A 20,340-nucleotide genomic window follows, 5' to 3' on the forward strand; every position below is an offset into this window, starting at 1 on the left:
GGCTATATCTATGGCATTTGTGTATGTGGTGTTACTGACCACCAGTTCAGAGCAGATTTGGGTGTTACCTTTGAGACCGTGGACATATATAAAGAAGGCCTTGTGATTGTCTTTAGTGGATGTAGCCAATTTGGACTCGAAGTTAGCTTTAGAGGATTTCACCAGTGACCTTATTTGCTTGTTCAGACAAAGGAGAGATTGCTTTCAACTTGGCATCTGCTCCTTCTTATTCCTGGACAGAAATTTTTGTTCCTTTTATTATAGAGTTTGTTCATTGCTGGTGTCCACCAGACAGGTTTACTCTTCTTTGAGGAAGATGATTTGTTCCTGTTGGGTATTGCTAAGTCAATACAGCTAAGTAGGTGCTCTTATAGTTTTTTGGTGTAGACACAGAATCCAGGTTGCATATAGAAGTGAGGTTGTATGCATTATAGAGGTTATGTACAACAGCAGGAGTACACACAGAAGTGGGGCTCACTACAGAACTGGAGTTATGGACAGAAGCAGAGTTACATACAGCAGTGGAATTAAGTGGAGTGCAGATGCCTACAGGACTTGATTTATAAACAGTGGGATTACATACAGTAGTGTGGCCGCATACAGGATTACAGTGCTTTACAAGAATGGAGGATACATAGAGGGGTGGAATTACTTGGAGATACAGGTGCTGCACACAACAGCTGGATTACAACGTGATAGTGTGAGGGTTACATGTGGAAGTGGGTCTGGATGCAGGAGTGGGTTTAGAAGCTTGAGTGATCATAGGATCATAGAAAGTTACTAGGCTATTCGGCCTGAGGCCCTTACAAGCCTAGCCAAGAATTTAACCCATATTCCAGTAAGTCAGCACCCTATGCCACTGTCCAGCAGAGACATAGGTGGAATCCTAGCGGTGTATTTTCTGTTCCCAATCCACTTATCCAGGTTGCGCTTAAAAAGGTTTAATGAGGTACTCTGCTTTACATGGAGAGGGAGTCTATTCCACAAAAGGGGAAGTCTGTCCTGCCAACAAGTCCTATTGATGTCACAGACCAGGTTGAGGTCTCGCATGCAGGTTACTCAAGTGGAGCTTGACTTCAGGATTTGCAGCACTTCCATCAGGGCGGGGTCTGAGATTGCTTTCTATGCCAGACAGTGGTCACCTCTGAGGAGTCTGTAGGAGACTGACTAGAGGGACAGGGCTTGTAACCTATCTGTGTAGGGTAGATGTTTGAGGCCCTGGATTCTCCTGGTGAGAAATCTCTGTGGTCTCTCCAGCTGCTGCATGTGCTTTGTGAGGTACTTGCTGAAAAGGGAACTGTACTCAATAACTGGTCTTATAAGGGAAGAATACAGGGATGTTATGACCACCTTGTCCCTGAATGAGATACCCTTACTAATGAGGTGGGCCATGTAGAAAGCTTTCCGTACAAAGGAGGCAATATGGTGGTCAAAAGTCAGTTTGCTATCAATGTTATGATGTCATGTCTAGAAAGGGGAGTAGCTGCAGCAGTGAGGTATGTAAAGGGATATCATATACATGTATTGTATTAAATGCAAGAGTGGCTGGTATATACTAAAACAGGTTTACACAGTAATGGTGTTAACACAGACAGTTGGAATTATATGAAGCTCTGGAGTTAAATGCAAGATTGGGATTGTATACAGAAGTTAGGTTATAAACAGAAACAGAAACATGTAGAAATTGTGTTGTACACACTAGTGGGCAAAATACAGCAGCACATATTATTCACATAAACAGCTTACATACAAGAATGGTGGTGTTGCCTAAAGGAGTTGGATCACACAAACCATGAAGGTTAGAAGGAAGAATGGGTTTACATGCAAAGGTGACATTACATACAGAATGGTGTTAGATACATAGTGCAGATTATGTGCATGAATGTTTACATATGGAGTGGGGTCACATGTTAGAGTCAGGAATAAAAGTGGCAGATGGAACAAGAGAAGGTAGCTAGACTGCTAAGAAATGCTCGCACTATTCAGAGCTAAAAACAGAGACCGTCATCTTTCGTCAAAATAGAATTTCTTGTGCCTGGATTGTGCCTGTATTAGCATGAAAACCCTTCTTGGTCATTAACAAATTGAGTATTACTTCACTAATTAGAATATGGCATTTTTATTGCAAAATTGCATGTCTGGGAATGTCCACATGACCAGCTGACGCATGCCATGATTTCAGATTTCATAAGCAAGCAAGCTCCAAAGCCAACCACTTCATGGCCATGTCATTAGTAAGTAGCTTCCTGCAAATCAAGAAATTTAGTAAACAAGTAATGTAATTCTTGCCTTATTTGGAACTTCTATGGCTGCAACTGGTAGAAGAACCATACATGCTCAGCATGGGGGGAGGATAGTATAGCTGTGTAAAATCTTAACCACAACAATCGATGCTCTTCGCTTCGCTGTTGCAGTATGCCTAACATGATGGGGGATTCCCCTCCAAGGGTATCTCGATGTCCGTCCAGTATACAAATCCTTTTACTACCTAAGCTACGCTGAATGTCACACGTATGCTCCTTGCATAAATACGGCATATAAGTGATGTCCGGACATACCATCCTCAGAACTGAATGCCACAGTAGGAACTCCAGCCTAAGGAAAAGTATGAGGTAAACAGTACATCCAGAAGGCAAAAAAGTACCAGGGATACGAGGGAGGGATTCAATACTGCAAGAGTGAAGAGAAGGACATCTATTACTATGGTAAGATTTTATACAACCATACTATGTCCTTCTATTCTACTGCTGCAGTATTCCTAACAAGAGAAATGGATTAAGGATCCTGTGTCTTGTGTGAGTTGGTCCACCCTGTGAGGTGACTTCTGAGGACTGCCCTTGGCTAAATGCTGAAGAAGAGAGAACCAATGCTGTCTTGGCCAAAAAGGAGTCACCAGCAAAGTTTGGATTTGTCCTGTTGAATCTTGAACAGAACTTTCAGAATGAGAGGAAGATGGGAATGCATAAAGAAACAGCCCCTTCCAAGAAAATGACTGGGCATCCACCATCCAAACTGGAGGACTTCTGATTCTGGCACAAAACTGTGGAAACTGTTCAGATGGGAGGCAAATAGATCTATTTGAGCAGTACCCCACTTATGGACAATGTCCAGAAACACATCCTTGTGAAGGATCCATTCATTGGACTGAGTCAAGGACCTGCTCTGCCACAAAGTTTTGACCTGAGGGAGTATAAACTGCCTTAAGAGTCACATGATACTGAACAGCAAGCTTCCATAACATGAGTGCAAGCCTGCAGGGAAGGTAAGATTTTGTTCCCCCCTGTTTGTTCATATACCATAGGACTGAGGTGTTTTTTGTAAACACTTTGACAGGCCTTGGGGAGGAAAGGGGATGGAAGGCCTGAGGTGTCAGCAGAAGCTCTCTTAGGTCTTTGATGTTGATGTGTTCCTTCTACTGAACAGGGGACCAGACCCCCTGCACTTTCATTGTGCCAAAGGCTGCTCCCCAACCTACCTCTGAGGCGTTTGTGAACAGTTCTTGAGATGCAAGAGGTGGATAGAAGGGAAGGCCTGGGTTCAGAAACAACTGCTGAATCCACCAATGAAGTTTCCTCTTTAGACAGGGCAGAAGAGGAACTGTAAATTCTAGGGGATGCGCATGCTGCTGCCAGACTGATTTCAGAAACCACTGAAATTTCCTCATGTGGAGTTTGGCTAGAAGTGACATAAGGATGGTGGATGCCATAAATCCCAGAAGTCTTTGAATCTCTTTGGCTGTGACAGAGGTTAGAGGAAGATGAGTATGAAAGAGGGAAATGAGAGTCAGGCCTTTGGCAGAGGCAGGGATGCCAACAAAGGCACTGTCTGAATCCTGCACCCTAGGAAAACATGATCTTGAGGAGGGGTTAAAGAGGCGTTTTTGAAGTTTATTGTGAACTCCAGACTTTGCAAAAGAGTAATGGCAAGTTGAAGGTTTTGCTGTAAGGGTTTTGGAGAGGATGATTGAAAGAGGAGATCATCCAGGTAAAGAAAAACTTGGATGTCTTGAAGTCTGCCAAAAGCAATCACAGGAGCTAAGCATTTGTTAAAGACCCTTGGGGCAATAGAGAGGCCAAAAGGCAAAGCAGAGAACCAATTTGTAGGAGCTCATAATATCTCTTTTGCACATCAGAAACTTGGGAGCAATCCCACTTTAAATACTCCCTCATCTTAGCAATTGTATCTCCAGAAGCAATCTCCTCAATAGGACATTCTGGACTAGTAGATTCCTTTTCAGGAGATGTACACTCTAGAGGGGAAGGAATTTGGGTGGAATAGGCCAAGGATTCCTCATCCGAAGAAACCTCAACAGATGAATCCTGGTACCTAACTCTCTTGAGGGGAAGGTGTCCAAGGAGGGGCAGGGACAGAGACACCCAAAGGAGGCTTCAAAGCCATAAGGGCATTAAATAAGCCCTAGGTAAAATTCTACCACTCACCTTGAGGGTCCCTGGGTGAAGAAACATGGTTTGTTTTTTGCTTCTTTTTTACATGGACGTCCGCCTTATAACACATGGAAGGACCCGGTGTCAGCCTACACTCAATAATAGTCATCAGAATCTCCTCCTTCAAAGATTCTACAGAACCCTACTAGGTCTTTCTGTAATAATAAGTCTTGGTTCCTCCTGACCATCTGAAACGGATGTCTGCAATGCCTCCGAGGACGTGCCTGTAGTCAGATCCATGGTTGCCTCTGAAATATCTCCAGCCAAGGAATCCAACACCTGAACCAGATGAACCTCTGGGCTTTCATTAGCCTCGAGAGAAATGTCTGATGTAGAAGGTGCAGCGGAAGAGTCTGACCTTGTTTTTTTGGCCTTTCCCTTCAGTGAAGACTCAACATCAGGCCTAGAAGCTCCCTCCATGGCGTCTTTTGCTAAAAGTTTAAGACGCTGACTTTCCAAGTAAATAGCAAGAGAGAAAAGATGATTTCATAAAGTCCTAGGCACAAAAGCCTGACAAATACTGCAAGTTTTGTGATTGTGAGTAGGCTCTCAGCAAAACAAGCACTGCTCCTAACTAACTGTATGTGGAATTTGACTTCCACACTGGCATTTGCCTTTTTCTGCATGACATGTAAAATCCCCTACAGCAAAAAGCAGCAGTAAATAAGAAAAGAAAACCCCAAAGGGGCACTTAATTGAACAGGAAGATACACCAGAAAACAACTCGGGTGAACAGACAGATGATCAAAGATGGCTTTCAGACTGGTGGCAGAGAAGCTCTGAGGATGGTACATCCGGACATTGATTTTACACCCTACATAAGCAGGGAGTATACGTGTGATGTACGGTGTACCTTAGGTAGTAAAAGGCTTTGGTATACTGGCCTTACGTCAGGACACCCTTGGTGGGGAATCCCCATCATGTTAGGAATAATGCAACAGTAGAATAGAAAGACATATTACTGAACCATCAAGGAAAATCCTCTCATAGATCAACTGATAATGGTAAGAATTTATCAGTTTGATCTAATATATCTAATACTGATTACACTCTTTGACAGGCCCTATCCTAGGCTGAATTTATTTATTCTTCTTGGTTAACCAAGGTAGTGGACTGATTCCTAATATCCTCATTTCAAATACAACCCAGGAAATACAGAAGAAACACAGTTGCAGCTGCAATCACAAAACTGCGGAGATACACAGAAGACCTAAAATCTAACAGCGTTTTACAGATTATGAATTAACATCAAAATCAGTGTGTGTGTGTGTGTGTGTGTGTGTGTGTGTGTGTGTGTGTGTGTGTGTGTGTGTGTGTGTGTATGTGTGTGTGTGCGTGTGCATGTGGGTGTGTGTCAGCTACTTCAGGCAGGGACACGAAGCACTGGGTTTACAGAGAGGGTGCTGAAGGACTGGGCTTGGACACCCAGTTGAGGACCTAACCCTACAGCTGTACCAGTGGGAAATCTTATTGGGGATCTGGAGGGAGACAGATACAAAGACATCCAGATCCTGGGCTGAGTGTGCTCCCTGTGTGGTCTTAAGAGAAATTGTACTTGGAGCAGAGAGGTCTGCATCTGGAAATAGAGTGTATCCATTTGTGTTCTAAGTGTACGTCCCTCTCCAGTGTCAGTGTTGAGGAGTCAGGCTCCTTGATTACTGACCCAGCAAGGGGACGACACATATTGGTACCCATCACATACTGTCAGCAGTGCTGGGTGTCACAATATGATCCATCTTCCCAAAGTTATGCAAACTCCCCAGGTAGCATCTAAGCTGTTGGTACATGCCCAGAGAAGAAAGGTCCTCTCTTCCCCCTATTTTCCATAGCCACAAATAAAAGTGGGAGCTGGATACAATAGTTCAGGGAACTCCAAATTCATCTTTGGTATGACATTTGAGTTCATTATGAACACCTTATCATTATGAAAGATCAGTTACGGTTCCCATCTCAGGAGGGTTTGAAGCCACCAGAAAAAAAGTTTTACAAGAAACAAAGTTAATAGTACAGTTGTGTACACTTACCATAAATGCAGATGTTCGAGTGTATTCACTGTTGCAGTCATCACACTTGGGTTATCTGCGTGCAGGTAGCCCTCAGTCAGCCCGAATACCAGAGACCTAGTATTTCTGTGTCAGTTGTTGTCATTCCAGGACTGACGTCAGGTCATCATGGGTATAAAAACAGGCAGCCGATGCCATTACATCAGTTTTTCTTGCCCCAAATGTCAGGAGCCCCCCAAATAGGGAGCTAAGTTATGGTAGGGAAAACACCACCAGTAAAAAGTAAATATCAATACCAATACCCCTGAAGGGGGAAGTAATAGGCATAGAGAGGAGAGAAAGAGAGACAAGGGGGTTGGAGGGAGGGAAACCAGGACTGCAAGAGCAAATACACTACATTTATGGTAAGTGTACACAACTGTACTGTGTTCTTCGTATTTCACTGTTGCAGTCATCACACTTGGGTAGAGTTCCAAAGGTGAAGAAGGGTGGAGGCAGTCAAGAAGAGTTGGGGCTGGCTAGTATGCCTTGCAGAACTGCTGTTGCAAAACCTGCCCTGGATTTGGAGAAGATAGGCAGGTGGTAATGCTTGGTGAAGGTGTATACAGAACTCCAGGCAGCAGCTTCCAGGATGTCCCTAGTAGGGACTCCCCTGAGGAATGCTGTAGTAGAAGAAGTTGCCCTAGTGGAATGTGTTCTGACCCCCTGAGGAGTTGGTTTCCCATGGTTCTTGTAGCAGAAATTGATGCAATGTGCTATCCATTTGGAAATTGTTTGTCTTGAAATGGCCTTGCCCTCTGCCCCTGGTGCAAAGCTGACTAGTAACTGGTCAGATTTCCTGAAGGGTTTAGTCCTATCAAGGTAGAATCTGAGCTGTCTGTGCACATTCAAGGAGTGCAGGATCCTTTCCCCTTTATTGAGGATTAGGGAAGAAAGTTGGCAAATGGATAGATTGGTTGAGAGCCACACTGGACACCACTTTAGGCATAAAGGAAGGGTATTCCTGTGGGAAACCCTGTCAGCATGGAAAATAATGAAGGGTTCCACAGCCATAAGTGCTTGTAGCTCAAACACTCTTCTAGCTGAAGTGATGGCCAGAAGCAAGGCTGCTTTCCAAGAGAGGAATTTAAACTCTGCTGATGTTGCAGGCTCAAAGTGTGAGCTTTTCCAGTACAAAGTTAAGATCCCAAGCACGGGTGGGTGCTCTCCTTGGTGGCCTTAAGTTGTTTGCCCCTTTCAGGAACTGCTTGATAAGAGGGTGACAGAAGAGAGGTGGCTCAGTGTTGTAATGAGCCAAAATGGCAGAGGCATGGATCTTAATGGAGGAGAAAGATAGGTCCCTGTGGAGTAGATCTGCTAAGTAATCCAGGATTAATGGCAGGGAGGGCATGGTTGTGTCCTCTCCTTTAGCTTGAAACCAGGAACAGTACCTTTTCCACTTATCAGCATAGGATTTCCTTGTACTGGGTCTTCTGGCTTCAAGAATGATGTCCAGCACCTGCTTGCTTAGGCTGGTTACTGGGGAGAATTCAAGGAATAAGCCAGGCTACAAGATTTAGGGTTTGCAGTTGTGGATGCAAGATCTGTCCCCCCTGCTGAGAGAGCAGGGTTGGGTTCTGGTGTAGGTGCCAGGGTGGCACCGGTGACAGGCTGCACAGGTGTGGGTACCAGTGCTGGCTTGGCCAGTCTGGGAGAATCAGAATTCTCCTTGGTCTGTCCTGTCTTACCTTGAGAAATACTCTTGAGAGAAGGGGCAGAGGGGGAAAGGCATATATTGAGAGATTTACCCACTGGAAGGATAGGGCATCCACTTTCCAGGCCCTGCTGTGAGGAATCCTGGTACAGAATTTGCTGAGCTGATGATTGCAGGGGGAGGCAAAGAGATCCACTTCTGGGGTCCCCCATTTCTGAATCAGAAGGTTGAAGGTGCTGTGCTCTAATTGCCACTGATGTGGGTCTAGGAGATTTCTGCTTAAGTTGTCTGCCAGTGAGTTTTGTTTGCCTAGCAGGAACTGAGCTTGCAGATCGAACTGCATGTCCAAGGCCGTGTTCCACAGGGCCATGGCTAGCCTGCAGAGTGGGTAAGAGTGGCTTCCCCCCTGCTTGTTGATGTACCACATAATTGTGGTGTTGTCTGTTTTTATTAGCAAGGGTCCTGGTGAGAGTAGGGATCTGAAAGCTGTCAGAGCATGCTGCACAGCTAGCATCTCTTTTTGGTTGATGTGCAGATGAATTTGACTTGGGCTCCAGTAGCCCTGAATGCACTTGCTGTCCATTTGTGCCCCCCCCCCAGGTATAGTCTGATGCATCTGTGGTTAGGGTCTGGTCGGCATGGGGTTGAGTAAAGGGCAGTCTCTTGTTGTGATTGCATGCTGCTGCCCACCAAAAACACTCTGTCCTTAGACAGGGTATGATAGGAATGATGGTTTCCAGGTCCTGAGAATGTTGGCACCAAGGACTTTTTAAGTACTGTTCAAGTTTCTTCATATGCCGTCTGGCATATGGAATTAGTAGGATACATGAGGCCATAAACCCTAGGGCCTGCAGGATTTTCCTTGTGGATAGCTGGGTTCTGGTGGCCATTTGAGTAAAATAGTCTGTCAGATAGGCTTGTTTTTCTGGAGTGAGAAATGCCATCTGGGATGCTGTGTCTAAGCTTGCTCCCAGGAATACAATCTTTTGACTGGGGACTAGTTTTGATTTCTTTTCATTGATGGTGTACCCCAGGGAGGTTAGAAAGTTTTTACATTTGTCAGCTGCTGCAACAGAATTTCCTGACCATCTGACTGAATCAGGCAGTCGTCCAAGTACGGGTAAATTTGAATATTTCTCTGTCTGCAGTAAGCAATGGCTGGAGCCAGGCATTTTGTGAATACTCTAGGAGCAGTGGATAAGCCAAAGAGAAGTGCAGAGAACTAATAATGCATAGATCCTGCCCTGAAGCTTAGATATTTCCTGCATGACTCCCTTACAGGGATGTGCAGATAGGCTTCTTTTAAGTCTAGGGTGACTAACCAGGCATCTTTGGCTAGCATAGGTAGAAGATGCTGCAGGGTGAGCATTTTGAATTTTGGTACCACCAGGACGGTGTTGAGAATTGAAAGATCTAGGATTGGGCACCAGGTGCCCTCTTTTCTGGGTACCAGGAAAATTCTGGAATAGAATCCTTGACCTATCTGTTCCACAGGAACAGGCTGAATTGCCCTTACAGAGGGCAGGGATTGAACTTGGTTTTGTGCCTCTGCCCACCGGTTTGGAGGAAGGTCTGGGAACCCTTTGGAGGTTGGCAGTGAGTGGAAGTAAACTTTGTACCCCTGGGATACAATGTTGAGGACCCATCTGTCTTTGGTGATGGAAATCCAGTTTTTTGCATGAAGGGCAAGTTTTCCTCCTAGGGGCACCAGAAGTTGGGCAGAGGTGGGGAGTGGAGTTGAGAAGTCATTGGGAATTCTTTCCATAAGCAGGTGGCTTAGCACTCCCTGCTTTAGAGGTGGAGGCACTCCACTGCTTAGATCTCTGCATACCCTGGGAATGTAGTCGGGGGGGGTGTCTGTTTCCCCTAGGTCTAGTTTGAGATGGCCTTGAGGGGGCTGGAAAGGACCAATGTTTTGAGGGGTAATGCCTACTGAATCTAGGAGGCTGTACTTGCAAGAATTATTTGACTGTCTGCATTGATTTAGCTTTTTCTTCCATTTTTTAAGAACCTCTTCTGATTTGGTGCCAAACAGATTGTCCTTGTTCAAAGGAGCGTCAAATAACTTTGATTTGACATGGTATGGCAAGGTCTGCTCCTTTAGCCAAGCATGCCTTCTCAGTACAGAATCAGTGACTGCTGCCCTGCAAGATGCTTCTAGGGCATCAAAGCCACACTGCAATGTATGCTTGCTGACTTGACTTGCAGAATGCATAAAGCTCTTGCAATTCTTTATTTTCTGCACAGTCTGTAAAGGTAGCTATTTTTACTTAATAAGTTCCATAATATGTTGTTGGTACTTCAGCATGTGAAACTGACAATTCAAAGCCCTAGTGGCGAGAGTTGCAGAGGTATATACTTTCTTACCCCATCTGTCCAAAGCTCTGGAATCCCTGTCCGAAGGGGTGGAATTCTTAGCTGTAGTTGCTTTGATACCTTTAGGCCCCTAGGAAATTACCTCTGGGTCAGCAGTACGATTTCTGGAAAGGAATTTGTGAGAGTCAGGTACTCTGTAATACCTGTCTGGTTTCCTAGGAGCAGGTGGTAAGATATCAGGAGTAAGACTGGATTCCATAAAGAGATCATCAACAACTTCCAGGACTGGGGGTATTGCTAAAGGCTTATGTTGTGGAAAGTCTAGAAATTCTCTGAGTTTCTTTTTGGACTGAGGATAGTCTTGGCATTCCCAATGGAAATGCTCTTTTAAAGTATGTACAGTTTCACCAAAAGAAAAATCCTCTGGAGGAGAGGCAGAGGGAATGGATTACTCTGCATCAGAATCCTCATAAGCAGATAAGGGCATGTCTTCATAATCAGAACCCTCAGTGTCGTCGGACTCTTGGTCTTTTGAAGCTGCTGGGGACTGATCTCTTTTTCTCATAGCAGGGGAAGGCGGACTTCCCCTAATCAGCAAAATAAGGTCTTCTGCCATTCCAAGAATTTGATGTTGTAGCAAGGGAGCAGGTGCATGCACTTTGGTTGTCAGTTTTCTAGGCATAGTGTGTACTTTTGGCCTTAGAAACTTGGTAGTTTTAGACAGAACTGAAGTCGTCGGTTTGTGTCGAACATTGGTAGTTCAAAGAACTTCCTCAAAAGCCAGTGCCTGCTCAGTAGCTCCGGACCCATCCAAGATAGAGACATCCGCAGGTTCCATAGTCGAAGAAGAGTCTCACGGCAGACTCTGAACGGGTCTCGGTAGAGGCCTGCGAATCCACTGAAGCGGGCATCATGGGCTGCGAAAGCGCCTCACTGAGTACTGGTGAACTGGCAACTAGCTTAACAGAAGCATCATCGGCAGCTTTGGACCTGTGCGGTCTGTCTCTGTCTTTATCCTAACATTTTTTCAGAAGATGGCTTACTGAAGCCATTTTGGAATAAGGAGATCAAGAACGGAAGTATTTAGCGACAAAAAGGGCCAGACGAAGAATGGTTCGGGAGTTGAACAAGGCACAAAACCGACAGTGATGTACGTTGTGGTCTGGGCCTAAACAGGTGACCCAGTAAGAATGAAAATCTCAGTGTGGTATTTGCTTTCCATAGGCAAGACAATTAACTTTTTCTGACATCGGTTAGAGCAAGAAAAAAGGATCCCCAATGAGGTACTTCGCTTTAGAAGACTTCAGGAGGATTCAATTCATAAACAAATACTCAGGTACAGGCCTAACGGCACTCATGCGAACTGCTTCTGCTTCGGGCTACTCGGCAAGAAAGACTGATGTAATGGCGTTGGCTGCCTGTTTTTATACCCCTGACGACCTGACTTCAGTCCTGGAAAGACAGCAACCGACGCAGAAATACTAAGTCTCTGGTAGATAACCCAAGTGTGATGACTGCAACAGTGAAACACGAAGAACATCCACAGATCTACCATGGCCAAGTGGTAATCTGATAAAACTGTCAACTACAGACTTCAAGTGCCACAGAAGGGAAGGTTTCCTCATTGGAGAACAGAGATGCAGCATTACCTTAAGAAAGTGCTCGACCAACTGGTCCGGTGCCAAAGTTGCCTTAAGTTAAACGCAAACAAATGTATTATTATACCATTCAGCAAAAACATGGCCCCTACTGTTTACCACATCAACAGCAACCCCCTAAGCATACAACCTGTGGTGAGAGACCTGGTTACTGGTTGACAACAATCTCACATTCAACCACCATGTAGCGGCAGTGGTCTGAAAAGCCTTTTACCTGGTTCATCTTATAAGTAAAGGGATTACATTTAAAAAAGGAGGTTATTACCTCTCTGTACTCCTTCCTCATTAGGCCAATAATTGAGTACAGTGCCTCATTTGGTAAGTACCTCCCCAAACACCTGCACCAACTGGAAAGGCTACAGAAATACCTCACAAAGACAATCCATGGCCTCCAACGCATGTCCTATGTGGACAGACTGAAATCACTATCACTCTACTCGGTATCATACAGATTGCTTCAAGGTGATCTGTGTCTCACCTACAAGACAATCTCAGACCCTGCCCTACTAGAGATGCTCCATATCCTTGGTCTAACTCCTTGCGCATTACCTGTTTGAAAGGCCTAAATCTAATATGCAGCATTAACAAAACTTGCTGGAGAGACAAGTTTGTCTCCCAGAGGCCCCATCTCTGGAATAGACTCCTCATACACATCAAACAAAGTACATCGCTGACCATTGTCAAGCGCAACCTTGATGAGTGGATGGGAAACCACAAATGTGCCCCAGGGGTTCCACCTGTGTCCCTCAATGACAGGGGTGACAGGTGCTGATTGAGGTTTCTTTTTTGGGGATAACCTCTTGGCTAGGCTTGTAAGGGTCCCAGGGCCATTAGCCTAGTAACCTCTATGATCCTATGATTCTATGGACCAATGTCTTACCCTTTACAATGTTGTGATGCTCATAAATATCTGGCATGGAGACCCTGCCCATGAAAAATAAATGAGACTAGCATCATATAGGTGCCTGAGATATGTCAGAATCTCCTGCAGACAGACCAACCTGTGTGACACAGGTTTCACTGTCCAAACTGAGAACTACTTCCACTAAGAAACATTTGCCTGGCAAGTAGAAGACTTCCTGGTATACCCAATCACCTCATATTACACATATCACCTTGACAAGCTTGTTAGAACGAGGTGGTCTACATCAGAAGCCAATGACTAAGAAGCAGCTAGTTTTCCCCAGCCATGAAGACAGCCTTGGCTCGAAAAAGAAGGGCTTCTTGTCTTGCTGGAGACCTTACAGTCTGACACTATGATGTTCAGAGTCAATAGGGGACAATGACAATGAGTTTTGGTCTTTCTTTGAAGATCTTCACACTGAAAGATGTAAAGCTAGTAAGTATAACAAGAATGGGTACAGGAAGCTCCCATGCCATGAGACAGAGAACACATATGGTAACTATGTAAAATACCAGTACTTGTAATGTCAAGTCCTGAAATGTGGAAACTTACGACTGAAAATCTGAACCTACATATATTAAGTCTTAGAATGCCATTTCTTGGAATAGTCCCTTCTCTCAGAGATATTGCAATCTTGGAATTGTTTAAATCTGTGACCTACGCTGACTGGAGAGATCAGTGAGTAATCAGCACTGGGATGTTTAGTAAGCTGTTCTACCCAATCACACAGGGTTTTTTAAATAGCACATACCTTTATGCAAGAAAGAGACAGGGGAAGCATACCTCCAGACTCCACTAACAGCATTCTAATGAATCAGAAGCCAACAACTAAGAAGCAGGGGGAAGAATACCCAGCTTTCTTCCCAAGAAACTCCATCAGGTGTTTTTACAGGGAATGAAAACCAATTCATGGCTAATCCAAGCTGTTACTCATAAGCTTGAAAACCTGAGACTGGAGTCATTACCCTTTCCAACCTCAGAAACAATGGTCTTAATTTCCTCAGACTCACTTAGAAATATCAAATGAGGGTGGCTGTGTGGTTGACTGCAACCCAGTGTTGAAGGGCCAAGAAATGGCCCTCAGTCATGCAGCTGCAAAGGGTGGTGTGCACTGTGGACAAGTCTGCAGGTTTCTGATCAAACTCCCAAACAGTGTAACACTGCAATCATTACTCAGGCTGCCAGCAGACATCAGACACCTGCTTTAGAGCTAGCTCTTGCATATGAGTTCTGTAATGGGAAGACCAAAACATCCCTCCTCAGCTGAGACCTGCTGGTGTACCCAGAAGGACCATTCAAGAAGGACACAGTCCTTCATCTCTAGTATCACCAAGCCAAGACAAAATGACTCAAGAAAGATATTCCAGGAATCAAGTCATTAACCTCTGGCTCTAGCAATACAAAATCCCTGTGATGAATGCCAGAGGTGGAAATCAGCTGCATGCCTCTCCAGGTAATCTCATCTTCTACTGAAGTGGAGGAAGGGCAGTGTTTGAGCACTTCATAGCTTAGGGCAAGACCACTAGCAGCAGAAAACAGGACTCAGCAGAATACTGGACTTGCCCCTAACAGGGTCACGCCTTGACATACTCTTGAGTATTTGCTGTAGTGATCATGGCGTGACTTATCCCTGGGTGCTGCAAGCAGGACTCTCCTGGAAAGAGAACTTAAAGTAGGCCAAAAGTTTCTGACTTCCTCACCTTTATGTAACCAGATTAAATGTTTTACACTTGTGGCAGCTCCAAAACAGAACATGCACTACTGTTGTGTGCCTTGGCTGGTAATTTAATGGCCACATGCAAAACACACATGCAGGTATTTAGACACATGAACACTGAACATAGCTATTGACAGTAAGGACTAAGCCCTAAGTTGTGTGGGTGGCAAAAATAAATGTTGGACTCAGGAGACAGATTTGCACCTAATTACCAATCACATTATGTTGCATGTTGCACAACTACAGGTCTGCAGATATCCACTGCATTGGCTTTATAGGGAAAAACTCTGAACTGTGCTTAAGGCAATGGAGAGGCTAAGGTATGGGGACAGAAGTAGAAATACAGGAATATGGACTTTGCAAGAGAAGGAGAAGCAAAGATACAGCATGCATGCACTACTGTGACTAGGACAAGAGTAATATGTGCACATGGAGGAGAGGGTAGAAGGTGACATAAGTGCTGTCTGGTAAAGGGATGGATTAAGTCAAATATGAACAAAACTTACATCACGAACAGGGTGTTGGGGGTCTAAAAAGTGCTGCTTCACAAAGTAGTACAGTGCTGCCCAAGACTAATGAAGGCAACTACAAGGCAAGCCTAGGGGACTGGAAGCTCCACATGTGTTCAATAAAACGCCTGGATGTACTAGAGAGAGCATGTCTAATCTCTCGGCATTCTGCATGCTGGTGTGACTTCTAGGAGAGGCTGTAAAAAGAGTAAGCTGATGAAAGAACATGGCGTTTCATCACATAGCAGGCAAAAGGATACCATCTTTGCCAAAAGCAGATGATGATGTCAGATGACTCTGATACTGGCAGTTTTAAAACCAGGCACAGTCCAGAAAGGAAGGTAAATTCTTGATTGGAGATACATCAAAAATCATTTCAGAATAATATTTTATTTCTGTACTGTGCCTTCCAAGGAAGCAAAAGAAACAACTGACATTTTATTTCTGTACTCTGCCTTCCAAAGAAGACTAAGAAATAACTGACATGACATTCACACGAGACAGTCTAAGCATTTAACAAACAAGGTATCTATACAAATAAGCACAATCCCATGTTCCTTCGGTTATGCCACTACTTGTTTACGTGGGAGTCCCTAGTGCTGTCCTAGTGAAGAAATAAATGAAGACAAATGAAGCACTTCTATTCTTTAAATGCAGTAACTAGATGCATGGCCACATTGTAGAAAACCCTATTAGCACGGATAGTATTAGGATCACTTCAGGCAGCCAAACATACTGAGGTTAGTTTCCATTTAAGGTCTGTGCTAAAAAGAATTCACGTTGACAGTAAAAGCCAACAGGAAAACTATTTTTTTATGACTATTTAAAGTTGCATTTATTGAACTAAGGTCCTACATATTGATTGTAAGCTGAGCAATCTGGAAGGGAGGTTTGTTAATTTAATTGAAAAATGATTTAATTAGGGATGGTTTAATTGTCTGTTGAAAATAATTGAGGGTTTCTGCTTGAATACATAAACTTGCTAAACTCCACTGTATGTTAAGATCTGAAGAAGCGTATACTTTTATACGCGAAAGCGCTTATCCTATTTTGGTCTGTGAAATAAAAGCTTTTCCAGTGAAGAACTTTGCTTTGTCTACATTCTTTACATTCGTGGTGGAGCTGGACGTGTTTGTTGTTCTCCATATATATTCTTTGTGACGACCAGCTTCTTTGGGTTTGAGCAGTTTATTACTTTTACCATTTACTTTTACCAACAGGAAAACTCAAATCACTGTGATTAAAGAACAAAAATGAATCTTACTGTGACTTGCTGCCCAGCAATATATTTTATATACACAGCATGGCCATTGCCTGCAAGGTAAAGCACGAGCTGGTATCCATTAGCAGTTTTATACTTTAACTTACCAACAGACAGCACATATTTTAAAATAATACCACACCAAAGCTGTAATGATATCGACATAGATAATTAAAACATTCTAAAAGGCTGAAGAGGTCTAGACATCAGGAACACACTGTATTAAAATGAAAAAATGTATCTGGCATACAAAGCTGTTATTGATGCCTGCAATACTTCAGAATATCCAATTTTAAAATGCATATTGTCAACTGACAAAAATATAAACTGTGAGTGCATACAGCAACATTTTTTTTCAGCTATAATTGCTTATAAACTCTTTGATTTGTTAGTGATTAAGAGCTACCTTTAATATTTACAGTATAGGTGAGACATTCACTTCACACCCCTTAAGGAATCACAACACAACTGCATCAAGAAAATTATTCAAGATAAACAAGTACTTTCTGCTTATTTTCTGTGCTGCTTGATCTGTTAATTTCCAAATGTGCAGCCACGGAATTATAGTAGGCAGGAAGAACTTAAACATGGTGCTGTTTTGAACAGGGCACTAAAATAATACATGAATAACAGATTCCTTTGCCTGTGCATTCATATACACACATGCACCCTTGCACACACTTTTACACAGACAGAAGAGCACACACTCATTTAATAATAATATAGCTTCATTCAGTAAACAGTCTGTTGGTGAATAACAATAACTATTGTCCACCTAGGCATATGGCAGCTGCTACCATACAGCAATGAATCTACAAAGTGATAACTTAAGCTCAAAACAATGCCATCTGAAGATATTATTCATCGTGACAGTAACCATATTAACATTTATTGAGAGATGTGTTCTTTTGCAAAGGTGGTTTAAGGACAAATAATTCAAGAAGGCTGAGGCCATACCTGGTCAATCTTCACTGCTGTTGTACTAGAATCAGATGGCAGGTTTGACCTTTCTAAGTAGAATGCTCTGAAAAACAAAAATAAAGTCAAGTAAAGCTACTTTACAACTTAAACTGTACAAATAAAAACAAAACTGGCCTCAATTTTTAAGAAAATGAAAACTTTTACAAGGGATACAATCTATATATCCTACTCAGAGGTTACTCTTTCTTGGATTAAACAATGAAATCACGGTTCTTGCCATCTGAAGAATGGTAAGTTTCCGGCTCATATCTGAAATGTATTCTTTGTGTCAAACATGCTACATGTGAATTTCTAAATGTATGAAAATCTGCTGAAAATTCAAACACAATTCTATAAGACAGCATTCTGGGCTGTACTCCAAGACATCACAGTAGTATAGCATAGACCCAATATGAGAAAGAACACTTACTCTGACAAGCAGAGCATGCATAATTAGAAATACAAAACAGGCTTCAAGAGGACTCAGCTCCCTACTGCCAAGAAATACACCTTAAAACAATGAATGCACTGAGATGCATCTTCATTCCCGTAAGATAAAGCTAGCAGCCAGCAGAGAACAGTGCCTAAGGGTGTAGGCTTTGAGGATTGCTGGGATGGCGAATGGGTAATACTGGTGAGTCTGCATGTCTAACATAAATATCTGCAACACCAACCTATATTCAGATGCACCCTTTTCTGTGTATACAGTCTGTTATGTTTAACTTTGTAGTAAGTAACTGCAGAACTTCTACATCACTTTTTTGATTACATTCACTGAGATGTTGCGACTCCAAACCAGTACTTTACATCTTCAAGAAATAAAAAGATTCAATCGTGCAGTTCAGTGCAAAAGGAGGTCAGTGTTTGGACAGGTGAGATAAAGCAGAAATAAAGCAGATTTTGGCTATCTTACTAAGTTAAAATATTTTAAACACCTTCTGTGGCTGCTGTTACCCACCTCCCTGACCACCAGTTCCTGTAGCCTAGTGGCTCACTTGCTCCTCTTCATCGCTGGCATTCAGGACACAGAGACAGTGAAGAGATAGTGGTAAGAGATACAGACATCACCAAGTTAGGGTTAGGAGATTTGTTTACATCCTTTAACCGCCCCCATTTCCATTCAGCAGAAAGTGTAATACAATGCCCACTATGATGAACTTAGTGTGAATGCATGCTTGTACCCCACCCCAATTTAGCGGAAAATATAGCACAATGCCCACTATGCTAAACTCAATGCAAGTGCATGCTTCTACCTCCCCTCCATTTAGCAGAAGGTGTAGCTTGCTATGCTGAGTTCAGTGTATATGCATCCTTCCACTTATCCATGAATTCAGCTAGAGTGCATGCATCCTTGGCAGGCCTGTACTCTAAAGAGTCCTTAATGCATATGCTCGAATCTTAGGCCTTTCCTCATATGGACAGCTTAGGGCAAGACTCTGTCAGCATCCTCTCCCCAGGACATGTAAGTCAGCTATGTATTCCCAACTCTCCCCAGCCAGCTTCGACAGTGTCCAGATCAATTAAAAGTTACAATGAAAACCTCTACAATGTGGACGTGGATAATCCAACATATCCAAGTGAGAGACAGTACATATTTTAAAATAATACCAGATTACAAGGGATAAGCAATCTTTATACATCTTCTGATTCTTTTCTTTAAATGATTGCATTACTATCAGTAGTCCGATGACAATAACTAATCTAAACCAAAGCTGCATTTTATTTAGAAGGCCACAAACAGCAGGATACCATTCCAGGCAGAGATGGAGGCAGTCTGTCTGCTTTTTTCAACAACATGGCTTCATATCATACTGGGTAATGATATGGCTAGTGTAATAATAAAGAAGTGTACTACAATTAATATATATGGAAGAGTAATGGGAGATACATCTTAAGTTGTTAATGTATAAACACAGCCGCAATGATATGTGAGTCTTGTACTATGGCAGTAAGGTAGCAGGAAGTCATTTATGAGATCATTATAAACGAGATCAATGGGTAAGAAGGTTACTTTTTTTTTTTTTAATGCAATACACCTGAAATAATGATACCGTGACAGGAACCTGAAATGCTAGAAGGATTCACTCCCCAGTTAAAGGTGTCATAAAACATGCATTTATTAAAAAGGTATATAATAAGGTGATTTATTGCAAGAAGCAACATCAGTGGTGTCTGCTTAAGAATGGATGAACTACAGAGATGGCATTGATGGAGGCAGCGGGTGGGAATGTGGGACAAGAAAACATAGAGGATGGTGACCCTAACAAAAACAATAGAGGCAGGGAAAGTCTCACATAAAGTTTGGGTGCAGAGAGCAACTCTACTGCTTAGACTTTTCAAGGAAGATTTCATTAAAATAAAACACATTCCTCAAACCAGATGTACCGCGGTTTTATGATGATGAATCTGTAGGGGAATGTTGAAGGGGGAAAGCATTTCACCTGTGTAATGCAAGTGGGGAGACAGCTCTTTCAAAAATCTCCAAGCTAGCAAATGAATATTCATAGGTTAAAGGGCTCTAAATTAAATCTTAATTTTAGATTTAATAATTCTAATGGTAGATCATTAACAGCAAGAGAAAAGAGAAGAGGACCTAGTAAAGACTCTTGCTGTATACCTGTATTAAGGTTACCAGCAGTACAGGATGAGACATTTCTATGGATATGGATGGTTCTGCCTTTAGATAGCTGCAAAACCAGCAGATAGTATCATCTGAAAAGTTGAATAGTTGACCATTTCAAAAGCTGTAGTAACTTTCTCATTCAGATTGTAATAAATGGTACCAGTGGCCATTACCAGGGCAGTAAAGGTAGAAACGGAACTTTGAAAGCCAAGCTGTGCATCGCATATCAGAACATAGCTGTAAATATGCTT

At 42.9% G+C, this 20,340-nt stretch overlaps 1 protein-coding gene across 1 annotated transcript in view; it reads right to left on the reverse strand.

Annotated features, from left to right (window-relative positions):
* Nucleotides 1-20,340, reverse strand: part of PREX1 (phosphatidylinositol-3,4,5-trisphosphate dependent Rac exchange factor 1) — a 2,105,011-nt gene that overhangs the window by 42,452 nt on the left and 2,042,219 nt on the right. Inside the window, exon 36 of the mRNA XM_044089931.1 lies at nucleotides 17,464-17,530. Coding sequence (XP_043945866.1) covers nucleotides 17,464-17,530 — 67 coding nt within the window. The remainder of the gene's footprint in view (nucleotides 1-17,463; nucleotides 17,531-20,340) is intronic.

Source organism: Protopterus annectens, chromosome 12.part0 (assembly GCF_019279795.1).
Source record: "Protopterus annectens isolate FY-2018-M chromosome 12.part0, PAN1.0, whole genome shotgun sequence".
Classification (NCBI taxonomy): Eukaryota; Metazoa; Chordata; order Ceratodontiformes; family Protopteridae; genus Protopterus; species Protopterus annectens.